The 26,261-nt window shown below is 49.9% G+C and overlaps 1 protein-coding gene across 1 annotated transcript in view; it reads right to left on the minus strand.

Annotated features, from left to right (window-relative positions):
* DNAH17 (dynein axonemal heavy chain 17) overlaps positions 1–26,261 on the minus strand; it is a 152,947-nt gene that overhangs the window by 107,228 nt on the left and 19,458 nt on the right. The window contains exons 15-20 of the mRNA XM_055240980.1: positions 22,820–22,928; positions 21,645–21,748; positions 12,524–12,664; positions 8,160–8,303; positions 5,722–5,904; positions 578–832 (exon numbers count right to left, since the gene is read on the minus strand). Of these exons, the coding sequence (XP_055096955.1) occupies positions 578–832; positions 5,722–5,904; positions 8,160–8,303; positions 12,524–12,664; positions 21,645–21,748; positions 22,820–22,928 (936 nt within the window). The remainder of the gene's footprint in view (positions 1–577; positions 833–5,721; positions 5,905–8,159; positions 8,304–12,523; positions 12,665–21,644; positions 21,749–22,819; positions 22,929–26,261) is intronic.

The raw sequence follows: 26,261 nt of genomic DNA on the forward strand, positions 1-26,261 counted from the left end.
CCTTGCCCATGGACGACCCCTCCCAGGCCTAGTCGATTTTGAGAGACAACAAACAATTCACCTGGGGGCGTGGTTTCACATGCAAATGAGCCAACCCAGAGCCCACACCTCCGACCATCCCCTTGAGGGGGCTCTCACAGGGTTTTACCTTCTGGGCTGCTACCCACTCGCCCTCAGCCCTCATCTCCCTGAGGTCAGGTACCAGACAGCCCCTATAGCCTAGAGCCTGTTGAAATTATTCAAACTTGCCAACCCTAAGCCTGTGGCCTCTGCCCGTTCCTTCCCTGGAAGCCACAATAAAGGCTCTTTACTGCACACATTTCCCCCAGCTCCCCCTGCCTCCTAAGTGACCCTGATCCTCTCCGGTGCATGCCTTTGTGGTGTGCTATGCCCCCTTCTTGGGAACTGTGAGTAACAAACTGCCTTTCTAATGGTGGTCACCTCCTGATCTGTTTGCCTTGCCCTACCTGGTAACCTGCATCTTCAAACAATTCACCCAAGTTTTAAAGCAAGCCTGGTGATCCTCTCCTGGAAGACTCTGGAGACAAGGAGACTGGTGGGTGAGGTCTGCACGCACCTGCTCCTGGAACTGAGCCAGGGTGGGCGGTGTCTTGGGGATGGTGTCATCTGTCCGGGTGTCCAAGTCCTCTGCGGTGACTGCGCACCCATATATCAGGAAATTCTTCATAAACTCCTGGAGGTTGTCCGTCCAGAGGTAGGAGTACCTCTCAAAGGAATCCTGGTACTCCTCGGCCTCCTTCATGGCATTGATGACCAGGCTGGACACCTCCTCCCTCATCTCTATGAGGTCTGTGTTATCTTCTAGGTCCATCTGAAAGGGGCAGGGGAGAAGCAAAAAGGGGAGGTATGTTGCCTGGTTCATAATTTAGGTGTTGTCCTCTCGGCCTTGAGAAGTGGCTCTGTTGGCAAAAGGGCTTCCAATCTCTCATGATGACCTCTGTATCCAGCCTGGGCCAGTTCACCCCTCTGTAGGCAACCTGGTGGTCCCCTGCTCCTGGGAGGTCACCATATTGATGCCAAACTTGGTGCATAGCACACTACAGCCCAGAACTGCTGGGCTCAAGCGATCCTCCTGCCTCAGCCTCCCAAGTAGCTGGAACCACAGGCACATGCCACTGTGCCTGGCCCAAGCTCTCACCATGGGAAATAGGAACCTTTGCCGATTTGCAGTATTCTACCATGGGAAGGTATACCAAGTGTGACGTTTGTCTGGGGAACCCTGAGATGACACACACATTGATTCATTCATTCAATAGCTCGCCCTCGCTGTGTATCACATGCTGGCATAGATACTGGGGACACAGGCAGGGAGTGTACAGCCCAGGAATGGGGTCCGACACTTATCAAAGAATCACAGAAAAAAGCATCTCCGCCCTCCCCCTTGCTTCAGGTGAAATGGGGAGCAGGTCAGGGAATGGCCCTGAGGAAATGACCATTGGTCTGAGAGCTGATGGATGGGTAGACAAGGAGCAAGAGAAGTGGCTTTCCTGGCAACAGCAAAGCCTGTGCAAAGGCCCTGTGGTGGGAGGAGGTAGTGTGTTAGGGGAACTACAAAGAGTCTACTGTTGGTGGCTAGAGCAGAGAGCACGAGAGGCCAGTGCTAGACAGGATCTTTTTAGTTGCCAGTGACAGAAAACCCAACCCAAACTGGTTAAGCAAAAAGAGAACTCATTGGCTTATATACAGGACTGGAGAATCCCAAGGTGGTGGGTGTGTGTATTAATCACATTTTTATTGTCTGTATCTTATGAAATTTTGACATCTATTTTTTTTGAGACAGTTTCGCTCTGTCACCCAGGCCGGAGTGCAGTGGCCCGATCTCAGCTCACTACAACCTCTGTCTCCCGGGTTCAAGTGATTCTCCGGCCTCAGCCTCCCAAATATCTGGGACTACAGGCTCCCGCCACCATGCCTGGCTAATTTTTTGCATTTTTATTAGAGGCAGGGTTTCACCATGTTGGTCAGGCTGGTCTCAAACTCCTGACCTTAGGTGATCCACCTGCCTCAGCCTCCCAAAGTGTTAGGATTACAGGCGTGAGCCAATGCGCCCAGCCCAATTTTGACGTCTTAAAAAAATAAAATAAAAAACCCTTATGGGCCAGGAATAGCCTGCCCTTCTCAGGGCTAGGCAATTCTTTGAGATAGCAAAAGGCTCAGCTGGGGGCATGCTTTCCACATGCAAAGCAGCCGACCCTCAACCACTCCCCTTTACCCAACTCTCACACCAAGCCAGTATTTCCCCTGCCCTAAATCACCCAGGGTCAGGTACCAGACAACTGAAGACGGCCCCTATAGCCCAGAGCCCACATCACAGCTGCAGAGAGACCCCATCGGGGCCCAGATGTGCACGGGGATCTTGTCTATGGGACCTTGTTGGTAAGGGGTGGGACAAGGAAACGGAGTAATTGAGGAGGTGAAGTCAGTGCGGCAGGGATGGAAGGGGAAGGTTGGCCCTAGGGCTGGGCCGGGCCACCCTGCATGTAAGTTGTGGATGAAAAGAAGCCACAGGGGAGAGAAGCCTGAAGCTTCTCGTGGCTGCAGGAAAGATTTGGCGTGTTCTTCGGAATTCAGTCACGGGCTCGCCTGTGCCTGACATGCGGCTCTCACCCCTCCTCACGGCCTCTCCTTCTGCTCAGGGTGGGGAGTGCAGTGTTCAGAGCACAGGCAGGTGCTTCTGGATTTCAGTGTGGTAACTTCCAGGCATCCACCGCTCCAGCCGAGATCGTCCCCTGCACTCCTTTGGATCTCCCCAGGTGGGATCCAAGTTCCAGTTGGGCTGGGCTGGGCTGGGCTGGGCTGGGCTGGGCTGGGGGCAGCCTGGCATACCAGAGGCAGGTGAGGCCTGCTGCCTGGGGTCTTTGCCCCTTGCTGGTGTCCCCTGTGGGCAGCTCGGCTCTCTAGATTCCTGTGGCAGCCTGGGGCCCACATTCTGTCTCCTCCTTGTCCTGACCCCAACTCCTCTGGGTTAGCCACCCTGGTACCCATGGGAAGCATACCTTGGGTACTCTCTGCCACCAAGCTAGGGTACTTGGGTCTCTGGGAAGTGGCCCTGGGACACAGCAGTCTAGGTGCCTGACCCTCTCATTGCCTTCCACAGCTTGGCACCAGGTAAGACTCTGCTAGACCAGCAGGCTTTTGAGGGACCCTTCTCCCGGGCAACAGGCCCTTCAGCTCTGGAAAGTTCTGCCTGAGCGTCCCAGGGTGTTTGCAAGACAGCCCGAGTGTGTGTGCTGGCAGAGCCCAGGGGTGGAGCAGCTCTGTCTGCAGCAACTGTGGGTGCCCAAGAGCAGCCTGCTTTGGGGACAGTGGGAGGGGCACACCCTGGACACACTGATTCTGAGGACACGTGTTAACCTAGCGTCTGCGTAACTAGGGCAAATTCTATTCTCAACTCTGGAACAGCTTGCTGCCTGCACTTGGGCCTAAAATCACAGCCATCTTCTCAGCATGGAAACCTCCTCCCACCCTCCCAGAATCCGTTCACATGCCCACTCCTCTCGGGAGCTGTCCTTGACCTTCTCAGGTTGTTAGCTGTTCCCACATGTCCTCACGTCACCTCTGTACATGCATGCCTCCCCGCCACACATGCAGATATGCACACGGGCACATATGCAACCAAGCACATGTATACACACACGAGCACACGCACTTCCCTCCCTCCTGGACAGGACAGCTCATCTCGCTGTAAATATTTGTTATGACAAATCATACGTGTCCATTATTTTACAATTCAAACAACGCAGAAATGCATGAGAGGAAAAGCCTGCAGCCACATCCCTCTCCCCTCCCTCCTTCCTCCCATCCTAGTAAGCACTCACCCAGATTTTTGCTTGTTTAAGCAAATGAAACCATGTTCTAAACATTGTTCTGTAACTTGATAAATGTCTAATAACCTGTCACAACACCTTTCCATCCTTGGTTCATTGTGACAATTCACAGAATCTGTGTTTGGGCCAGAATTGGTCAAGCCATTCCCCTCTTCCACAAACATTTAGGTCATTTAAGTCTTTTCAGATTTTTTTGTATTGCTATACAATTAGATTCTTTGACAAACACACCATCTCCAACCTCCCTTAAGCGGGGAGCTAAATTTCCCATGACTTTTGTCCTTCCTACCCCACAGCCTGGCCAGGCTCTCTATGTGTCTTGTTTGATGCGTTTAGAAGAGACGGTTTCGGGAGGCAGCGGGAGGCACGTTTGTCAAATTGCCTGAGTACTGGCAGAATCACAGTGTTTACATTACAGGACTGAGGCCAGGCACAGTGGCTCACACCTGTAATCCCAGCACTTTGGGAGGCCAAGGCGGGTGGATCATGAGGTCAGGAGATTGAGACCATCCTGGCTACATGGTGAAACTCCGTTTCTACTAAAAATACAAAAAAAAAAAAAGAAAAATTAGCCAGGCATGGTGGCATGCACCTGTAGTCCCAGCTACTCGGGAGGCTGAGGCTGGAGAATTGCTTGAACCCAGGAGGCAGAGGTTGCAGTCAGCTGAGATTGTGCTACTGTACTCCAGCCTGGGTGACAGAGCAAGACTCTGTCTCAAAAGATAAAAAAATGAAGTTTAAGACCACCCTGGGCAACAACATGGCAAAACCCCATCTCTACAAAAAATATATCACCAAGCTGGGCTTGGTGATGCATGCTTGTAGTCCCAGCTACTTGGGAGACTGAGGAGGGAGGATCAATTGAGCCCAGGAGGCAGAGGCTGCAGTCAGCCGAGATTGAACCACTGCACTCCAGCCTGGGTGACAGAGTGAGATCCTGTCTCAAAAAAATTACAGGACTGAGTGGGCCGGGCGCGGTGGCTCACGCTTGTAATCCCAGCACTTTGAGAGGCCGAGGTGGGCGGATCACGAGGTCAGGAGACCGAGACCACGGTGAAACCCCGTCTCTACTAAAAATACAAAAAAATTAGCCGGGCGTGGTGGCAGGTGCCTGTAGTCCCAGCTACTCGGAGAGGCTGAGGCAGGAGAATGGCGGGAACCCGGGAGGCGGAGCTTGCAGTGAGCCGAGATCGCGCCACTGCACTCCAGCCTGGGTGACAGAGCGAGACTCCGTCTCAAAAAAAAAAAAAAAAAAAATTACAGGACTGAGTGAACAGTCAGGAAGTTGGGAAAGGTCACCCTCTTGTCATCGTGTTGGGGGGTTGGAGGAATGATGAGGGAACGAAACCCAGGCAGGCTGAGTGAGAAGAAGCCGCTTTGGGAAGGAGGACAGATGTGGGAGTGGGGAGAGAAGTAGCCATGCCATCCTAGAGGTCACACGATGTCATTTAAAAGGTAAATAGGGCCGGGCGCGGTGGCTCACGCCTGTAATCCCAGCACTTTGGGAGGCCAAGGCAGGTGGATCATGAGTTCAGGAGATCAAGACCATCCTGGCTAAAACGGTGAAACCCCGTCTCTACTAAAAAAATACAAAACATTAGCTGGGCGTGGTGGCGGGTGCCTGTAGTCCCAGCTACTCGGGAGGGTGAGGCAGGAGAATGGCTTGAACCCAGGAGGTGGAGGTTGCAGTGAGCCAAGATCGCACCACTGCACTCCAGCCTGGGTGACAGAGTGAGACTGTTTCAAAAATATAAAAAAAAAAAAAAAAGAAAAAAAATGGTAAACAGCCAAGCCTTGCTGAGTTAGGGCGGCAACACCAATTGGGGAAAGCAATGGATGGCCCTGCGTACGGCCAGAAGAGGCCAGGACTGACCTTGTAGTTCATCCTGTCCTTGGCCAGCCGAGGGATGAGCCTGGCTACGTTGTAGATGTCGCTGACTAGGCCCTCGATCAGTGCCAGGAAGCCGCGATCTGAGCCCACCTCCAGGGACGGGCTGAAGGTCAGCCCATCCTCGTCCAGCTCCATGCGGACCTCAAGCAGCGGAGCGATACTCTCCTGCAACAGGGGTGGGGTGGGCAGTGGTCAACACCTCTGTCCTCCATCAGACGATTCTCAGTGCCCTGATCATCCACTCCGCACCATCAATGTGCCACTGCCTTCCACTAGCCTGGGAAGCTTCTGAGAGCTCACGTCTCAGCGCACCCCACTCCTTGAGCAATCGCTACGGAGCCAAATGCACAGCCACAGGCCAAAAGCAGGCAGGGGCAGGTTGGGGCAAGGGGAGGGGCAGGATCAGGTAGAACTCAGACCTTGGTTTAAAGCCCGCACCTGCTACTTGCCAGCTGTGAGGCCTTGGGGAGTCACTTAACTCCCAGTTTCCCCAAATATATAAAATGAGGCTAAATATTTTATAGAATGGAGACGTTGTTGGCTGGGCACGGTGGCTCACGCCTGTAATCCCAGCACTTTGGGAGGCCGAGGTGGGTGGATCACCTGAGGTCAGGAGTTTGAGACCAGCCTGGCCCACATGGCGAAACCCCATCTCTACTAAAAATACAAAATAATTAGCTGGGCGTGGTGGTGGGTGTCTGTAACCCCAGCTACTTGGGAGGCTGAGGCAGGAGAATTGCTTGAACCCAGGAGGAGGTTGCAATGAGCCGAGATCGCGCCACTCCACTCCAGCCTGGGGCGACAAGAGCAAAACTCTGTCTCAAAAAAAAAAAAAAAAAAAAAAAAAAGGTGACATTGTTTCCGTTGTTCTGGGCTACTTACAGGGGCTAAATGAATCACTAACACGCAAAGCAGGTACTGCAGGAGCTGGCCAAGTCTGCCTGTCCCTCTCCCTTGCAAGTCCTGGTTTACAGAGCTCTGGAGGCCCCTGTGAGGCTGCAGGGCTGCAGGTGCTGGTCTGGTTTACAGTGATGGGATTGAGGTCAACCCTAGTGATCTTCCTGCCAAACTAACGATTCTCAAAATATGGGCCAAGATCCACCAGGCTGTGAGATCACACTGTGGCCACTGATCTGCCCCCGAACGAGTCCCCATTGGACTTGTGGGTGGTGGGCTTTTGAGCCCCCCAATTTGTCTATGAGCAGGAGGGGGCTGTATCAGTATCTGAGTGAGGTGCTAATTGGGATGAACGGTCAGTTGTCATGGACTTGAGTGACCAGACTTTTCTAAAGACTCAGGTCGGCTCCTGCACCCAGGCTACTCGCAAAGTAGGAGGACTCCCTGGAACTCTTTGAGGAGGACACTTTCTTACTGGGACTTCTTTATGGTTTTCATCGAGACGCTTTCATTGGGACAGTTGTAGTGACGACGACTTTCGTCAACTGAATTTTGGGTCTGTGACTGGTTACCAGCTGGCCTCTGAGACCCATATGCCAGGCTCAAACACCATCCACCCTCCCTAGTCAGTACGAGGGCACGCCACTGCCACGTTCCTTTGCCTGGGGGAGCCTTTGATCTTGGCCTTCTGGCAGTACTCAAAATCATTTGGAAACCATCACAACAAAAAAGTTGCAGGGCTGGGCGTGGTGGCTCACGCCTGTAATCCCAGCACTTTGGGAGGCCGAGATTGGTGGATCACAAGGTCAGGAGTTCAAGACCAGCCTGGCTAAGGTGGTGAACCCTCGCCTCTACTGAAAATACAAAAATTAGCCAGGCGTGGTGGCGGGCACCTACAGTCCCAGCTACTTGGGAGGCTGAGGCAGAGAATTGCTTGAACCCAGGAGGTGGAGGTTGCAGTGAGCTGAGATCATGCTACTGCACTCCAGCCTGGGCAACAGAGCAGGACTCTGTCTCAAAAAAATAAATAAATAAATTCAAAGAAGATACAGGTAGGAAAGGGGCCACTGCCATGGAAAGCATGCCTCCATGGGATTAACCAGCACAACCTCTTTGCTGACTGGTTTACCTTCTACTCAGCCGTATAGAATTGAGTAGGTGGGTGGCTGTTGTTGCTGACAGGAGGCCCTCCCCCTAATCCACACGAGTAGGGGGCAGTGGTGTCCACTTTCCTTCACCTGGCAGCGAGGTAGGACCAGCCTCTTAGGTCTCTTGAGGTTTTCTGCAGCCAATTTATGTTATGGCAGATTTAAGGTGACCAGTGGTCCTGAGTGCCTGGGACTGAGGGGATTCTGGGATGCAGGACTTCCAAGTTTAAAACCAGGTCAAGGAGATCGCCTAAGGTATATTTTAATAAGTCTATTTATAAAATGATAGCCTGTTCATCAAGAAACTAGAAACTATAGATTCTAACAGATAAGAATGCATATACATATATATATTACCTTATGTTTAAAACTTACATCTATAACCATGTTGTCCATTAGGAAATTCAGAGATTTGCGAATGAACTGATAAAATTCATCTAAGACCATGTCGTCAATATAGATGACATAATCCTTCCAGGGCAGGCTCAGTGTGTCTGCCCTGAACAGTTCTGCGTTTTCCTGCAAACAGAAGCACAGAGTTGGGCCTCGCTTCACTAGCTGTGTTTGCTCTTTGGTCACACTGTTTAGTGACTCTCTGGACCGCCCATCCATGTTCACACGCCGGACACACGGGGCTGCTTTGAGCATCTTGCAGGTGCTGGCCTCCTCCCTACGCGAGGCTTTGCACGGCTGCTCCCTCACTTTCTTGCTGGGTCTGGCTTCCAATCTTTTTGATTTCAGCTCAAATGTCCCTTCCTCCCAAAGGAATCCTCCATCTCTAGTTGGGTTTCCTCTAGCAACCTGTTATTTATGCCCACCATGGCTCAGAGGGCCACTCAGAATTATTTTATTTACCTTTGATTTGTCTTTGGCCTGCATGCCCTTTTGATGCCCAAATTAATGAGGGTGAAGGTTGACCATCCTCTCCACCACTGTACCCCCAGCACTCGGCAGTAGGCCTGGCACAGAGCAGGGGCTTGTGGGTGTTTGGAGGGGTGAGTGGGTGGGTGGCTGGTTTTACGGGTGAATTAGGGGGTGGGGTGGCTGGATGAGTGGGGTGGGTGGGTGGACAGATGAATGGGGTGGATGGATAGATGGATGGATGGGCGGGTGGGTGGGTGGGTGACTGGGTGGGTGAGTGGGTGGATGGGTGGGTGAGTGGGTGGATGGGTGGGTGAGTGAGTGGATGGGTGGGTGAGTGAGTGGATGGGTGGGTGAGTGAGTGGATGGGTGGGTGAGTGACTGGATGGGTGGGTGGCTGAGCGGGTTGGTGGCTGAGTGCATGGATGGGTCGGTGGCTGAGTGCATGGATGGGTGGGTGGATGAGTGGGGTGGGTGAATGGACAGATGAATGGGGTGGATGGATAGATGGATGGATGGGGTTGGTAGATGGGTGAGTGGGTGGACGGGTGGATGGGTGGGTGGGTACATGGATGGATGGGTGAGTGGGTAGGTGGATAGATGAATGGATGGGTGGGTGGATGGGTGAGTGGATGAGTGGATGGGTGGGTGGATGAGTGGGGTGGGTGGATGGACAGATGAATGGGGTGGGTAGGTGTGTGAGTCCATGGATGGATGAATAGGGTGGGTAGGTGTGTGAGTAGATGGACAGATGGATGGGTGGATGGATGGGTGGGTGGATGGGTGGACAAATGATTGGGGTGGGTAGATGTGTGAGTAGATGGATGAGTGGATGGGTGGGGTGGGTGAGTGGGGTGAGTGGATGGGTGAGTGGGTGGGTGAGTGGATGGGTGAGTGGGTGGGTGAGTGGATGGGTGAGTGGGTGGGTGGATGGATGGGTGAGTGGATGGGTGAGTGGATGGGTGGGGTGGGTGAGTGGATGGGTGGGTGGGGTGGGGGGGTGGGGTGGGTGGGTGGATGGGTGGGTGGAGTGGGTGGGTGAAGTGGATGCGTGGGTGGGGTGGGTGGGTGGAGTGGATGGGTGGGTGGGGTGGGTGGGTGAGTGGGTAGGTGGGTGGGGTGGATGGGTGGGGTGGGTAGGTGGATGGATGGGTGGGTTGGGTGGGTGGGGTGGGTGGGTGAGTGGATGGGTGGGTGGGGTGGGTGGGTGAGTGGGTGGGGTGGATGGGTGGGGTGGGTGGGTGGGGTGGGTGGATGGGTGGGGTGGGTGGGTGAGTGGGTGGGGTGGGTGAGTGAGTGGATGGGTGGGTGAGTGGGTGGGGTGGATGGGTGGTTGGGGTGGGTGAGTGAGTGGATGGGTGGGTGAGTGGGTGGGGTGGATGGGTGGTTGGGGTGGGTGAGTGAGTGGATGGGGTGGGTGGGTGGATGGGTGGGTGGGGTGGGTGAGTGGATGGGTGGTTGGAGTCGGTGGGTGGAGTTGGTGGGTGGGTGGGCTGATGGGTCGGTGGGGTGGGTGGGCGGGTGGGTGGGGTGGGTGAGTGGGTGGGCGGGTGGGGTGGGTAGGTGGATGGGTGAGTGGGGTGGGTGGGGTGGGGTGGGTGGATGGGTGGGTGGATGGAGTGGGTGGGTGGATGAGGTGGGTGGGTGGAGTGGGTGGGTGGATGGAGTGGGTGGGTGGATGAGGTGGGTGGATGAGGTGGGTGGGTGGATGAGGTGGGTAGATGTGTGAGTGGATGAACGGGCAGATGGATGGATGAATCTCTAGGATACTAAGTGCTATAGGGAAACTCAAAGATTAATTCCACTCGGTCTATCCCCTCAGTCAGGTCTATTCTAATAAAGGAGAGAAGACTTGGGCGCAAATAACTTCAGCATCAGATAAAAAGAAACGGCTCTAATGACTGTCATGAGAGTAACCATACGTGGTGACAGAGTTGTGCACAAGAGGCAACACCATCTCATCACAGTTGGGGAACAGGATAGGCTGGCTCGTTGCCTCTGCCCCTCTTAGGCTCCTGTCCCTGCTGCTTGGCCTCAGCCTCAGCCCAGTCTTGCCTCCTCGCTTGCCCTCTTGCTATGCTCCTACCCTCTGAACGTCTCCTAACCCTAAGTCAAATCTCTCTCCTGTGCTCTTGTTTCCAACCCTTCTGAGAGTGTTAACAAGCTAATCAGTTAACTCTTCCAAGTAATGTTTTTGCAGTTTAACATTTTAATTTAGAGGGAGCTTCTGGCACCATGGCAGGGAGGGGAGGGATGGGAACTGGGAGTGAGGCAAAACAGATTCCGGTTCAGTCAAGTCACTTCCTGGAGAGACGATCTTTAGAGCGATGATGTGACAATAGGAACAGCCAATAATGGCCCAACCCCTGGGTGCGACCTGCTGGTCTGTCTGGATGGGGTGACTCATCATTAAAGTCCACACCACTGATTTGCACCATCCACTGGAAACCACCCCGCCCAAAAACTGCCCTAAAATCCTTTTTTTTTTTTTTTTTTTCTGAGATGGAGTCTCACTCTTGTCACCCAGGCTGGAATGCAGTGGTGCAATCTTGGTTCACTGCAACCTCTGCCTCCCAGGTTCAAGCAATTCTCCTGCCTCAGTCTCCCAAGTAGCTGGGATTACAGGTTCCTGCCACTATACCTGGCTAATTTTTGTATTTTTAGCAGAGACGGGGTTTCACCATGTTGGCCAGGCTGGTCTCAAACTCCTGACCTCAAGTGATCCACCCACCTTGGCCTCCCAAAATGCTGGGATTACCAGCATGAGCCATTACGTCCAGCCATATTTGAGCTCAAGGGAGAATATTCTCTTTTACAGGCCGATGCAAAGCTCCACCTTTCACATTCTCCTCAGAGACAAACTAAAATGCAAGCTGGGTGAAATGACTACCAAGTGAGGAGGACATGAAAACCCCTACACAATACAATGTCAGGACTCCAGACGGAGCACCCAGGAATGCCAGTCTACTGTTCTGCATTCTCCCACTGAACGTGCCAACCATGGGGGCTCCCAGGAGGCTGGCAGGAACAGAGTCCCTGTTGGGACTACTGGCAAGAAGGACCAGCCGACATCCTAGGTAGCAAAGCAGGAGTGCGTTATCACATTCTACCCATTTGTGTGTGCGGGTAGTGATACACCCTGTGCACATTCGAATGGTCCTCACTCTTCCCACGTTACTGTTCCCTGCCCACACCCATGGATGGGAAATCCATGGAGGATGCCGATAAACACACGGTGGCTGCCCTCAGCAGCTCATCCTGGGAAGATAAGATTTGTTGACCTAGTATGAAGACGTCACTTGGCCATACCCACATTGTGCAGGGCGAGGGCTCTGGTACCCTTAGTGGAGGGCAGGCCCATCACAGGAGGAACCAGGCTTGGAAGTGTACAGCAAGGGTGGCCCACTACTTAAAGATAAGGCTCACTTGGATTAAACATCATAGGCTTTTTCTTTTTTTTTTTTGAGATAGAGTCTCACTGTTTCACCCAGGCTGGGGTGCAGTGGTGCAATCTTGGTTCACTGCCACCTCCGCCTCCCAGGGTCAAGCGATTCTCCTGCCTCAGCCTCCCAAGTAGCTGGGATTACAGGCATGTGCCACCGTGCCCGGTTAATTTTTGTATTTTTAGTAGAGGCAGGGTTTCACCATGTTGGTCAGGCTGTTCTCAATCTCCTGACATCAGGTGATCAGCCTGACTCAGCCTCCGAAAGTGCTGGGATTACAGGTGAGAGCCACTGCATCCAGCCAGATCACAGACTTCTGTGACTACTAAAAATGTGTCACTAATCATTGTTATGAAATCTCCAGCTCTGCCTTTACTCTCTCCTCCCTGCTAAAAGCAAGTGGGTTCACAAAAAACCTCCTGGGTGTTTCCTTACTGCAACCATGGCTTGGATCTTCATGCCAGCATCCCTGACTGCTGTGTAGCGCTTGTTGAGGTTGGCAATTCTTCCATCCAAGTCTAACAGGGCCTCTTTCTTATTGTCCTTTCTTTCAAACAGCGGGTTGGCCGACCAGTCCTGGAAGGAAAGCACAGGAGTGAGAAAAGGTGTTCTGGAGAAACCGCTTTCGGTCTCACTCCTTTGCTGCACGCTTTTGGTGTGAGTTCCCTCCCTGCTGCCTGATCTGGGATTGGACTCTAGTTCTCCATGATCCATGCCCATCAGGAGCCACTAAGGACCTGTGCCTAATTGACTATTGACTACAGAGCCTTAAATAATTTAGCTCAAAACCAAAACCAGGGCCTAGGGGAACCAGAGAGAGACCACAGATGTTTCACTGAACTGGGCCAGAATGGGGTTGCTCTCAGGAAAGGAGCATCTAATTCTCTTTTTAGGGGGACGGAAGGACCTGAGGGTCGAGGAATGTGTGGTCAATGCTGCGTGGATCGTCCATAGCTGCAAATGGAGGGCCAGGTGGGAGTAAGTCCCTTTCTTGGGGGCCACTGACCTGCCGACAGGGGTGGGAAAGGGTAGAGAGTAGGGTGAGGATCCCGGCTACCCTGCGAACGGGAGTTCTACCACAAGGGTGGTGGCCACTTGGTCGGGTGCGGTGGCTCATACCTGTAATCCCAGCACTTTGGGGGGCCGAGGCGGGAGGATCACAAGGTCAGGAGATCGAGACCATCCTGGCTAACACAGTGAAACCCTGTCTCTACTAAAAATACAAAAAATTAGCTGGGCGTGGTGGGCGCCTGTAGTCCCAGCTACTGGGAGGCTGAGGCAGAAGAATGGTGTGAACCCAGGAGGCAGAGCTTGCAGTGAGCCGAGATCGCATTATTACACTCCAGCCTGGGCGACAGAGTGTGACTCCGTCTCAAAAAAAAAAAAAAAAAAAAAAAAAAGGGTGGTGGCCACCTGTAATTATGATTTGGACTTTACTGTTATCTGTCATTAAATTATTTTTCCTTACACATCTCCATTAAAGTGATACATATATGGTAAAACACCTAATAAGTTTTTTTATTTTTTTATTTTTTTGTCAAAAAAACAGTCTTTGGCCCAAGTCTCCCTTATCCTCCATCCTATCCCCCACTGGGAACATGACGGAACCTCAGCTTTCCTCCTTCTCACGGCTGCCTCTGTCACTCTGATCATTTACGGACTCCACATCGATTCAGCTGTTTCTCAGCTGTCTCTGTGACTCTGGTGAGAACAATGAAGACTTCGATCACCCGCCTCCCTCCTCTGGCCAGTATCTGATATTTCTCTGGGTACTTTTAGTTTTTCTACTGATGCTTTTGTGTGAACATAAATGGTATGATTAAGCCTCTGTGTTTATCTGGTTAGAAGGATTTCCTTCTTTCTTATTAGCAGTTTTATTGGTTCATGGTCAGAAAAACATGTTCTGTGTATGTCTTAGTCGGCTTGGATGACTATAAGCAAAATACCATATACTGGGGGGGCTTAAGCAACAGACATTTCTCACAGGTTTAGAGGTTAGAAGTCTGAGATCAAGGTTCCGGCATGTTTGGTTCCAACTTGAGGGGTCTCTTCCTGGTGTGCAGATGGTGACGGCCGCCTTCTTGCTGTGTCCTCACAAGGCGGAGGGGCAGAGTGAGCTCTCTTGTCTCTCGCTATAAGGGCACGAATCTCCTTCGTGATGGCTCTATTCTCACGTTCTAATCGCCTCCCCAGGGCCAAGACCCATCACAGTGGTGATCAGGCTTTCCACAAAGGAGTGCCTGGGAGTCACAAACGTGCAGTCCATGGCAGTATAATAATGCTGTGTTAGCCTTCCCATTACATTTGCGTTCTGCCCATTTCTCAGTTCTTCTAATAGGTTTTATTTATATAGATATATTAACAATACTCTCATTGGGAACACAACATTTTAGGACAATTGTAACTTTTACATAGATTTTACTTGATCATGTATGCTTAGCTAAATATATATTTTTGCCCTGAGTTGTTCTTCGCTGATTAATATTTTGTTGTACATATGTCTGTGAGTAAGATTACCATTTGAAATTCCTTTTTTTTTTTCCTTTGAAACAGGGTCTTCCTCTGTCACTCAGGCTGGAGTACAGTGGCACAATCTTGGCTCACTGCAGCCTCAACCTCCCAGGCTCAAGTGATCCTCCCACCTCAGCCTCCAGGATAGCTGGGACCACAGGTGTCGCCCAGCCTGAGCAACATAGGAAGGCCCTGGGCTCAAGCAATCCTCCCGCTTTGGCTTCCCAAAGTGCTTGGACGACAGGCATGAGCCATTGAGCTCAGCTGTGAGAATTGCCATCTTTTAAAGGTCAAAAATGGTCATTATTGGAAGTTTCATATGGTTTCACCTACTTGTCAGTCATTTTGTCTTCAACCTTTCCATTTTATTTTAGATATCTCTTGGAAGTAACATATAATTACATTTTTAAACAATCTAAATATTTTGCTTTTATTTATATATACTATAATGTTTGCCCTTTGTTATCACATTTTATCCTTTCTGCTTTCTTACCATTTCCCTTTGTTGTGGTATTTTGCTTTAAGAACTATAGCTTATTTGCTTTTATATTTTTTAGTGATTTGCATAGGAGAAATCCTGTTTATAATTCCACTAGTACTTGCCATTAAGTTTATTAAATCTTTTAAATATTTCTCTAATTTTAGAAATAAAAATTGCAGCTGGGCATGGTGACTCATGCCTGTAATCTCAGCACTTTGGCAGGCCAAGGTGGATGGATCACCTGAGGCCAGGAATTTGAGACCTGCCTGACCAACATGGTGAAACCCCATCTCTACTAAATATACAAAAATTAGCCAGGCATGATGGCACATGCCTGTAATCCCAGCTACTCAGGAGGCTGAGGCAGGAGAATCGCTTGAACCCGGGAGGTGGAGGTTGCAGCAATTGTGCCATTGTACTCCAGCCCGGGTGACAGAGTAAGACTCCATCTCGAGAAAGAAAAAAAGAAAAGAAAAATTGCTTTTGATTCCCATTATCCATGTTTAGGAATTTAGGATATGGTTAACTTCCCCGCCCCACCTTTTTCCTCCTCCTAACTTCCAATTATTGATCCCATTTATCACCATGGATATGGTTTCTACCATTTATATTTTTCTACAAGTATTGCTTTTGACTTTGGAATGTAACCTTTTACAACCATATTTATCTCTTTATGTACTTATCTCTTTATATTTAATTGGTTCCAAGCTCATTGCTAGTCTTTTGAAATGTTAATTGTCTCCTTGGTACTCTAGCATGTGGTTGATCTCTTGGTGTCCTGGAATACATCCTGAAATAGGTTTCTCAGGAAGGGTACCCAAATGGTATTTTTCCAAGCCCCTGCATGTGTGAGGATGACTTTACTGTTGCATTCACAGATAATTGTCAGGAGCCTTTCTCAAGACTAGCCATTTTTATCATGTTCTGGAAATCGGCGTAAAGTCAAAAGGCTGCCTGATTTTTGTTTCTGTGTGGGCTACCTGCCTGGTAGAAACATGCAGAATATTGTTCTGTATCCTTGGGATTTAAAATTTTGGTCAGAATATGTCTACATGTGTCATCTGGCCTGGAAATCAGTTACCCACTTTGACCTTCACACTCAGGCCTTCCTTTAATTTTTGTCTCCCCAGCTTGAGAAAATTTTCCTCTATTACATCTTTGTTAATTACTATTTTTTTTTTTTTTTTGAGAAGGAGTCTCACTCTGTCATCCAGGCTGGAGTGCAGTGGTGTGACCTCAGCTCACTGCAACCTCTGCCTCCCAGGTTCAAGCAATTCTCCTGCCTCAGCCTCTCTAGTAGCTGGGATCATAGGTGTGCACCACCACACCTGGCTCCTTTTTGTATTTTTAGTAGAGACAGGGTTTCGCCATGTTGGCCAGGCTGGTCTCAAACTCCTGACCTCAAGTGATCTGCCTGCTTTGACCTCCCAAAGTGCTGCGATTACAGGTGTGAGCCACCGTGCCCAGCCTATTACTTCTTTAGTAACAACTATGATTTTTATGTTGTTCGTCTCCCTCATCTTACACATTATCTATTGTTATTTCCCTTTGCATATTAGCAATTTCCTAAAATTGTCGTCCGTTTAATAGATCCACTGTTAAATAGCACTAGTTCTAGTCTAACTGGTGCTTCAGTATATTTTAATTCTGTTTTTGCAGTTTTGACTTTCTTAGCCATGTCCTTTCCCTTCTCTGCTTTCCTCTCATTCTGTTCTTAGTTCTCATTCTGTTGTTATTTCATAGATGTTGTGGCCTTTTTTTTTTTTGAGACGGAGTCTCACTCTGTCGCCCAGGCTGGAGTGCAGTGGCACGATCTCGGCTCACTGCAAGCTCCGCCTCCTGGGTTCACAACATTCTCCTGCCTCAGCCTCCCAAGTAGCTGGGACTACAGGTGCCCGCCACCACGCCCAGCTAATTTTTTGTATTTTTAGTAGAGATGGGGTTTCACTATGTTAGCCAGGATGGTCTCGAGCTCCTGACCTCGTGATCCACACACCTTGGCCTCCCAAAGTGCTGGGATTACAGGCGTGAGCCACCACGCCCGGCCATGGCCTTTTTAATTTAAGAAAAAATGTCTTCGGTTTACTAAATAAATAGCTTCAATTGGTCTGTGTTTTTCTGAGATATCTAAATGACTTGCTCCTCTCAAATGCTGCACAATCTTTGAACAGCCTCCCTTTGGTCCTAACCCCTTTGCTGTTCACCTGAGTGCTAAGGGCACAGCCTGAGAATGTACGAACTCCAAATAGGAATTATTGATTTCAGGCCTGATGGACTGAGTTTGAACCATTTTCTTTTCCAATTGCTTGGTTTTCTCACTAAGCTGGGGAGCTAGATGCTGCTGGCTGTCATGTGTTTTTGCTGTTTTGAGACGGCATGATGCATCTGAGGGCATGTGCGTGGGAGCCAGTGTTCTCCCCAGCTCTGCTTCCGCACCTAAGTGCAGAGCATGCTGGCCTGTCCACCAAGCCCCTTGGCTTTCAGCCTGGTCACTGTGCAGCTGCTGCAGCTTCAGAATGCACGTGATGAGGAAAGTGATGGGGATGGAGACACAGGAGTTCAGCTGATTCTGACTGTGACCAGTTTAGTGATTATTCTCCTTATAATGGGGGTTAGCAGAGCCCGTTACTGGGTGAGTGTTATGAACTGCACGTCTGTGTTCTCTCACCTCCCAAAATTCACATATTCAAGTCCTAGCTCCCGTGTGGTTGTAGTAGGAGGCAGGGCCCTTGGGAAGTGCTTGGATTTAGATGAGATCATGAGATCATGAGATCATGAGAGTAGGGCCCACCCCCCCCCCCCATGAGGTTAGTGTCCTTTAAGCAAAGAAAGAGACACCAGAGCGACCTCTCTCTACCACGTGAGGCACATCGAGAAGGCGGCCATCTGCACAACAGGAAGAGGGCCCTCACCAGGAACTGAGTCTGCAGTATTTTCTCGTAGCCTCTTGAAATGACCAGGACAGTGGTCCCAAGTGTTTGCCTTCCCTGTTCGGAGGTCACCTTTGCTTTTCTGATGCAGAGGTGAACTTCTTCAAAACGCACCCCTGAACCCAACAACCTCAGAATTGGCCAACAGATCATTCCTTCCTTGGTGCCCAGAGACCCAACTACCAGGCTTCAGCACCTCAGCTCAGCACCAGGAGAAAGCAAATACTTTGTGGTTTAGTTAAAAACTTCTGGTGCAAACAAGCTAGCTCAGGTAAAGGGGGGTTTACGTAAGACCGTGGGTCTCAGAGATGGAGAGAAAGTGCTGCCCTGGTCCTCTGTGGTGGGCAGCGGGCAAGCTGGGCCTCAGGGGCGGCAGCAATCTCTGCAGGATCTGCCTCCAGAGTGGGCCTCCTCCCGTCTGCTGCTCACTCCCCAACGCCCAGAGCCTGCAGCCAACCATCTGAGACCCTGCACCTGCTGCGGCCCCTGCTGAAGATTCAGAAGCCCATGGGGTTTGAAGGGCCTGGTTTCTGGATTTAACAGTTCAGTAGAGGAGAGAGAGAGAACAGCCACAGAGGAGGCTGGGTGGGCATTGCAGGCATCAGAAAAGACAGAAATAAAGTGAAGAGATGGAGAAGCCACACGTGCAGAGAGAGACAAGAGACCTGGCCCCCAGACCTGAGATGCTGGGGAGATGGCCTGTGTGCCAGAGCAGACGGGGAGGCATGGGGGGGAAGGAGGAGGAGTGACGTCATGCCCACGAGCTGGCGAGACAAGGCCGTCGACAGGCTGCAAGAATGTTACGATGTCCAGCGAACATTAACATAAGGAGGCACACGTCTGGACACTTTGGTGACATTTTCTGACCCTAAAGATAACAAAGAACTCTGCACGCCCCAGACACAGAGGACAGGCTCATGAAGGAAGGAGCCAGAGCATTGCCAGCCTGCCCAGCACCAAAACTGAGGCAGGGCTGGTAGGGGCTGAACTGTGCCCCCCGAATCCATGTGTAGGGGCCCTGACACCCGTACCCTCAGAATGCAATGGCATTTGGAGATGAGAGCTTTAAAGAGGTGCTTAAGTTAATATGAGGTCATTAGCATGGGCCCTCATCCAGCATGACCAGTGTCCTTAATGAGACAAGGAGATGAGGACACAGACACACAGAGGGAGGACCCTGTGAAGCCACAGGGAGAAGACAGCATCTATAACTAACCAGAGAGTCCTGGGGGAGCCAAACCTGCCAACACCTTAACCTTGGCCTTCCAGCCTCCAGAACTGTGAGAAGAGAAACGTCTGTTGTTGAAGCCGCCCGGACTGTGGCACTTTGTGATGGCGGCCCTAGTGAACACACACAGGGCCACTTCTAGAGCATTGAAAGAAAAGGACCGTATCAAAAAATCCCTGACCTGGACAAGATCATTGTAGATGAGGTCAAAAGAAGGTATTTTTTGGACAAGGGAGGACTCAAAGTATGCTATCAATGAGCCCTTTCTGAGGAAATTGCTTGAGAAATTATTCCAGTCAATTGAAAATTGAATCAGAGCCAGGTGCGGTGGCTTACGTCTGTAATCCCAGCACTTTGGGAAGCTGAGACAGACGGATCATTGAGATCAGGAGTCAAGACCAGCCTGACCAACATGGTGAAACCTCATCTCCACTAAAAATACAAAAAATAAAATAGCCGAGCGTGGTGGTGCATGCCTGTAATCTCAGCTACTTGGGAGGCTGAGGCATGAGAATCACTTGAACCTGGGAGGCGGAGGATGCAGTGAGCCAAGATGGTGCCATTGCACTCCAGCCTGTATGACAGAGCAAGACTCTGTCTTAAAAATAAAAGAAAACTGAATCAGGAAAAAAATAGTGGCGAGCAATGATTTCTGTCCACAATTTACTGGGTAAATCTAAGTGGATGATGAGGAAATGAATGTGAACTATAAGAAGTTTCACACTGGCCGGGCGCGGTGGCTCACGCTTGTAATCCCAGCATTTTGGGAGGCCGAGGCGGGCGGATCACGAGGTCAAGAGATCGAGACCACGGTGAAACCCCGTCTCTACTAAAAATACAAAAAATTAGCCGGGCGCGGTGGCAGGCGTCTGTAGTCCCAGCTACTCAGAGAGGCTGAGGCAGGAGAATGGCGTGAACCCGGGAGGCGGAGCTTGCAGTGAGCTGAGATCACGCCACTGCGCTCCAGCCTGGGCGACAGAGCGAGACTCCATCTCAAAAAAAAAAAAAAAAAAAAGAAGTTTCACACTGCGACAAGCCAAATGGTTCTTGGATTAGGAGAGAGACGTTCCAGTGAAGACATTAATGATGGCCTGGATCAGAAATTCTAAATGATTTCTACTCAAGGGTTTGTGGGGAGGTTGGGGAGGGAAGTGGTGGAATGCTATGTTATCTGAAGTCCAATTGTAGTGGGTGGTAAAACAGAGCAGGGTGTGTGGGACATCATGATGATTTAATTTTGATATGTTGATAGAGAAATATAGCTTAAACATGATCATTTAAAGATGAAATAGAGTTGCCTAGGTGCAGAAGCTCACACCTGTAATCCTAGCACTTTGGGAGGCCAAGGCGGGCAAACTGCCTGAGCTCAGGAGTTCAAGACCAGCCTGGGCAACATGGTGGAACCGCATCTCTACTAAAAATACAAAAAAATTAGCTGAGTGTGGTGGCACACACCTGTAGTCCCAGCTACTGGGGAAGCTGAGACACAAGAGTCACTTGAACCCAGGAGGCGGAGGTTGCAGTGAGCCGAGATCATGCCACTGCACTCCAGCTGCAACAGAGCGAAACTCTGTCTCAAAGAAAAAACGAAAAGAAAGAAAGAAAAGAAATAGAGTTGCAGAGGAGACATTGCAATTAACGAGAGGAGACATTTCTTAAAAACTTCCTCTTGGGACCGGGCGTGGTGGCTCACGCTTGTAATCCCAGCACTTTGGGAGGCTGAAGCGGGCGGATCACCTGAGGTCAAGAGTTCGAGACCAGCCTGACCAACATAGAGAAACCCCATCTCTACTAAAAATACAAAATTAGCTGGGCGTGGTGGCGCATACCTGTAATCCCAGCTACTCGGGAGGCTGAGGCAGGAGAATCGCTTGAACCCGGGAGGCGGAGGTTGCAGTGAGCCGAGATCGCGCCACTACACTCCACCCTGGGCTCGAAACTCCATCTCAAAAAACAAACAAACAAAAACTTCCTTTTGGATATACTGCTGCAAGTGTTTTTGCACATTAGAGCATCAGTGACAGACCAGACCACCTAGAAGGCTAATGAAGGATTCCCCCAGTGCTCTGGAAGGAGCTTGAGTTAGAACCGTACTGCTTCTCTACTGAGCAACGGGCTCGTTCCCAGTGGGGGTGAGTCTTGGCAGATCTCTTTCCACCCCTTGCTACTGGCACTGGCCTGGCACAGAGGGGGCCTTGTGGAGCTCAGCAGAATGGAGCAGAACTGAATTCCACAGAGCAACTGGGCTCTTTCTGCCCTGGGACCACTATGGTATCATCCTACCGGTGGAGAACACTGCGCCCCACACATCGCAGCACTTTCCATGGGCCTCTACGCAGCCTGGTTTGCCCCAGGGCAGCCCCAGCCCCCCACGAAGCCCCGCTCTGTGCTCTGCCCCTTGCTTACCTTCATAGCCTGGGAAATTCCTTCTATATTTTGTTTTGCCTTTTGCATCCTGTTCTGCAAGTTGTGCAGAATTTCTCGCACCTCTTGAATGTACTGAAACACACCTAAAATGGAAGCGTAATGGAATCTTACAAAACGAACTATTCAGGCTGGGTGCGGTGGCTCAAGCTGTAATCTCAGCACTTTGGGAGGCCACGGCAGGCGAATCATGAGGTCAGAAGTTCGAGACCAGCCTGGCCAACATGGTGAAACCCCGTTTTTACTAAAAATACAAAAAATTAGCTGGGCATGGCAGTGGGCACCTGTAATCCCAGCTATCGGGAGGCTGAGGCAGGAGAATAGCTTGAACCCAGGAGGCAGAGGTTGCAGTGAGCTGAGATTGTGCCATTGTACTCCAGCCCAGGTGACAGAGTGAGACTCTAGCTCAGAAAAAAAAAAAAAAAAACAATTCAGCAGGATGAAAACTTTTCTTGGGTTGGCATAACACTCATCACTACAAGACAGCCCTGGGAAAATAATCTTCCTATTCTGGAACATGATACCCAGAAGAAATCATTGAGCGGAAATTCTCTGAAATGAAACGCCAAGGAATCACAAATATAGTGTCCCTTTGGACATAGGGTTTGGAGAATATGCAGACCCTTCACCCCACGTAGGAGCCCCAGACTCCTCATGTTAAAGGGTTCCACCTCTGGGAGCATCAGAGATGGGGCCAGGGGGTCGGGGGCCTTCTGCCTCGTCCAGTGGTGGAAAGAAGGGAAGAAGGGGACTCATGACTATACTTCTACTTTCCTGATGTCTGCGCTGAGTTAGCCAAGATGTGCACCTGCTCTGCTCACCAGCTGTGCATGCTCTGTGCATGCTTGATAAACCAACAGTGGAAACTGGGCCTGCAGCAAGCCCAGTCTGGGAACCTTGGAAACACCCCTTGACAGTTCCCAGGGAGTCTTTGCCGGATTCCATTTCTAAGTGACACAGTTGGGCTTTTTTTTTTTTTTTTTTTTTTTTGCCTGGGCAAGCAGGTGGAAGTAACTATCCTTTAGCCCCCTTGCAGTTAAAGCAGATCCATGCAGCCAGGAGACAGAAGTGGCCACTCCAGTGGTGTTTGAGGACAGATGCTGGGCAGGTTGGACCCCCAAGTTTAACTCAAGGTGGGAGGAATGTGGCCTCCGTACCTTCGCCATTCCAGAACAACGTCGTTTCAGCACTCAATAACTTGACATCAATTGCTTCCAGTTCTGACTTTATTAGTAGAAATTCTACTGCCTTCACTGTAGTCTTTATCTGCAAAACAGAGGTGACAGGTTATGTTCCAACTCCAACCAGATTTTAAATTGTTCTCTGGTAAGGACTTTTATTCCTCAACACCAACTAATACGGTTTGGATCTGTTTCCCCACTCAGGTCTCATGTTGAATCGTAATCCCCAGTGTTGGAGGCAGGGCCTAGTGGGAGGTGACCGCAACATGGGGACGATGATTTCATGAATGGTTTAGCACCATCCCCTTGATGCTGTTCTTGGGATAGTGAATGAATTCTCATGCAATCTGGGTTTTAAACAGGTGTAGCACCTCCCCCACCTCTCTCTTGATCCTGGCTCCTGCCAAGTGACGTGCCTGCTTCCCCTTCACCTTCCACCATGATTCCAAGTTTCCTGAGGTCCCCCAGAAACAGAAACCACTATGCTTCCTGTACAGTCTGCAGAGCCATGAGCTAATTAAACCTCTTTTCTTTATAAATTACCCAGTCTCAGGTGTTTTTTTTTTTTTTTTTTTTTTTTTTTTTTTTTTTTGAGCTGGAGTCTCACTCTGTCACCCAGGCTGGAGGACAGTGGCATGATCTTGGCTCACTGCAACCTCCGCCTCCCGGGTTCAAGCAATTCTCCTGCCTCAGCCTCCCCAGTAGCTGGGATTATAGGTCTGCGCCATCAAGCCTGGCTAATTTTTGTACTTTTAGTAGACACAGGGTTTCACTGTGTTGGCCAGGCTGGTCTTGAACTCCTGACCTCAAATGATCCGCCCACCTCGGCCTCCCAAAGTCCCAGGTGTCAAGTATTTCTTTATAGCAATGTAACAGCCTAATACACCAACCAAGCCAATGATGATTGTTTTTTGTTTGGAAACCGTATTTCAGGACACTCCACAATTTTTAGAATGACTTTTATCACTGAGGATTTATGTACAGTTACTGTTTTACGTTATAGTATTCCTATCTCTTTCTAGCCCATACCATGACTAATTAAGAATTAACTGTGTATAGGTTGGTGTAAAAGTAATTGCCATCTTTGCCATTACTTTTAATACATAAATCCTCAATATATAATCACAAACGTTTTGTATTTGATTTCTTTTTATGATTCTAAGCCAAAGAAATACATGTGGATCACTGAGCCTTTCTGGGTTCAGACCCTTTCCCCTGGTCATAAATCTAAAGCTCAAAATCTTTTTTTCTATCTTCTGAAATATAGAGATGGGATCTTGGTATGTTGCCCAGGCTGGTCTCAAACTCCTGAGCTCCAGCCATCTTCCCACTTCAGTCTCCCAAAGTGCTGGGATTTACAGGTGTGAGTCATGGTGCCCAGCCTTAAGCCCGAAGTCTAGTTATACAACAGAAAACCCAGGATCTGCAGAGAAACTACTCAAGTTGTTAATGGGTCAGTGTTAACAATAGTATAGTTTCTCACTTTGGGAGGCCGAGGCAGGCGGATCACTTAAGGTCCGGAGTTCAAGACCAGCCTGGCCAACATGGTGAAATCTTGTCTCTACTAAAAATACAAAAATTAGCCTGGTGAATACAAAAATTAGCCCGGTGTGGTGGTGTGCACCTGTAATCCCTACTCAGGAGGCCAAGGCATGAGAATCGCTTGAACCCAGGAGGTGAAGTTTGCAGTGAGCCAAGATCACACCACTGCACTCCAGCCTGGACAATAGAATGAGACTCTGTCTCAAAAAAAAAAAAAAAAAAAAAAAAAAAAGCATAGGTTCTATATAGTTTTGTTCTAGTTTGCCCTAAGAAATTAATTTAATGCTTGAAAACCTGAATTTACAAAAATGAACAAACAAGGGAGAAGTTTTTATGATTCCCTTAAATAATAAGCACCATTTGGGCCTAAGAATCTCATCGTACCAAGCAACATCTTGTTTCATGACTTCTCAAGGACCCTTCTACATGAAGTATGGAATCACAGAGTTAAAAGTGCACACTAGATGCTGATTTGCCTTTCAGAATAATTCTTTACATACATTTTGGTACTTCATTTTTTGAGACAGAGTCTCGCTCTGCCGCCCAGGCTGGAGTGCAGTGGCGTGATCTTGGCTCACTGCAACCTCCACCTCCCAGGTTCATGTGATTCTCCTGTCTCAGCTTCCCGAGTAGCTGGAACTACAGGCGCCCACCACCACGCCCAGCTAATTTTTTTATTTTTTGTAGGGATGGGGTATTACCACATTGGCCAGGCTGGTCTCGAACTCCTGACCTCAAGTGATCCACCCGCCTCGGCCTCCCAAAGTGCTGGGATTACAGGCATGAGTCACTGTGCCCAACCCATTTTGGTACTTTAAATAGTGTACCCCCACCCATGCCTTCGAGTGTTTTCTGACCATTAACTCTTAGGATAGGTGGGTAGGAAAGAGAAATAGAGTATAAGAGCCGTTACCGGCTGAAAACCAGACAGAAGTAAAGGATGCATCGACAGGATTACAAAGCAAGACGATGTGTAGCATGATTCCATCCATCAGGGTTGGGTTGTTAAACAATGACAAGGACAGTGGTCTCTTCCCAGTCGAGGAACCCTGCTCTGAGACTACACCCTGCGTGAGAGAATCTCAGAACACACCTCTTTAGTGTGCTCGTGACTAAATCACGGTGCTTCTACCATACTTGGAGTCCAAGGCGGGAGCTCTTTAGACAGAATCTAACCAGCTGGAGAAAGGTGCTGTGTTTCTAATGAATGGACCGTGGACAAAGATATTAGGGCCCCTGGTGATCAGAATCTGGGGAGCCCTGCTGCAGCTGCCGGGGAGCGGAGCAAGATTCCGTCACAAAAAAAAAAAAAGAAAGAAAAAGAAAGAGGCAAGAAGGTCAAAAGAGAAGGCATCAGTGTGATGATGGAAGCACAAGTTGGAGTGATGTGCTTTGAACATGAAATAATGTGGCCGTGAGGGTTAATTTGTCAACAGGACTGTGCCACAGGGTGCCCAGATTAAACATGGTTTCTGAGGTGCATGTGAGGTTGTTTCTGGATCAGATAAGCATTGGAATGGGTGGGCTCAGGAAAGCAGATAGCCCTCCCCAGTGTGGGTGGGTCTCATCCAATCGTCGAGGGCCTGAATAGAACAAAAGGCGGAGGAAGCAGGAATTCACCCCTTGTTTCTGCCTCATGGCCTGAGCTGGGCCATCTCATCTTCTTCAGCCTTTGGACTGGGATTTACACCATCTGTTCCCTGGTTGTCAGGCTTTGGACTCCGAGTAATACCACCTGCTTTCCTGAGTTTCCAACTTGCAGACAGCAGGCTGTAAGACTTCTTAACCTCCGTAATTGTGTGAGGCAATTCCTCCCAATAAATCTCCATATATACATGTCCATATCTCTGTCTATCCAACCATCTCCATCCATCCA

The sequence above is a fragment of the Symphalangus syndactylus genome, chromosome 14, assembly GCF_028878055.3.
Source record: "Symphalangus syndactylus isolate Jambi chromosome 14, NHGRI_mSymSyn1-v2.1_pri, whole genome shotgun sequence".
Classification (NCBI taxonomy): Eukaryota; Metazoa; Chordata; class Mammalia; order Primates; family Hylobatidae; genus Symphalangus; species Symphalangus syndactylus.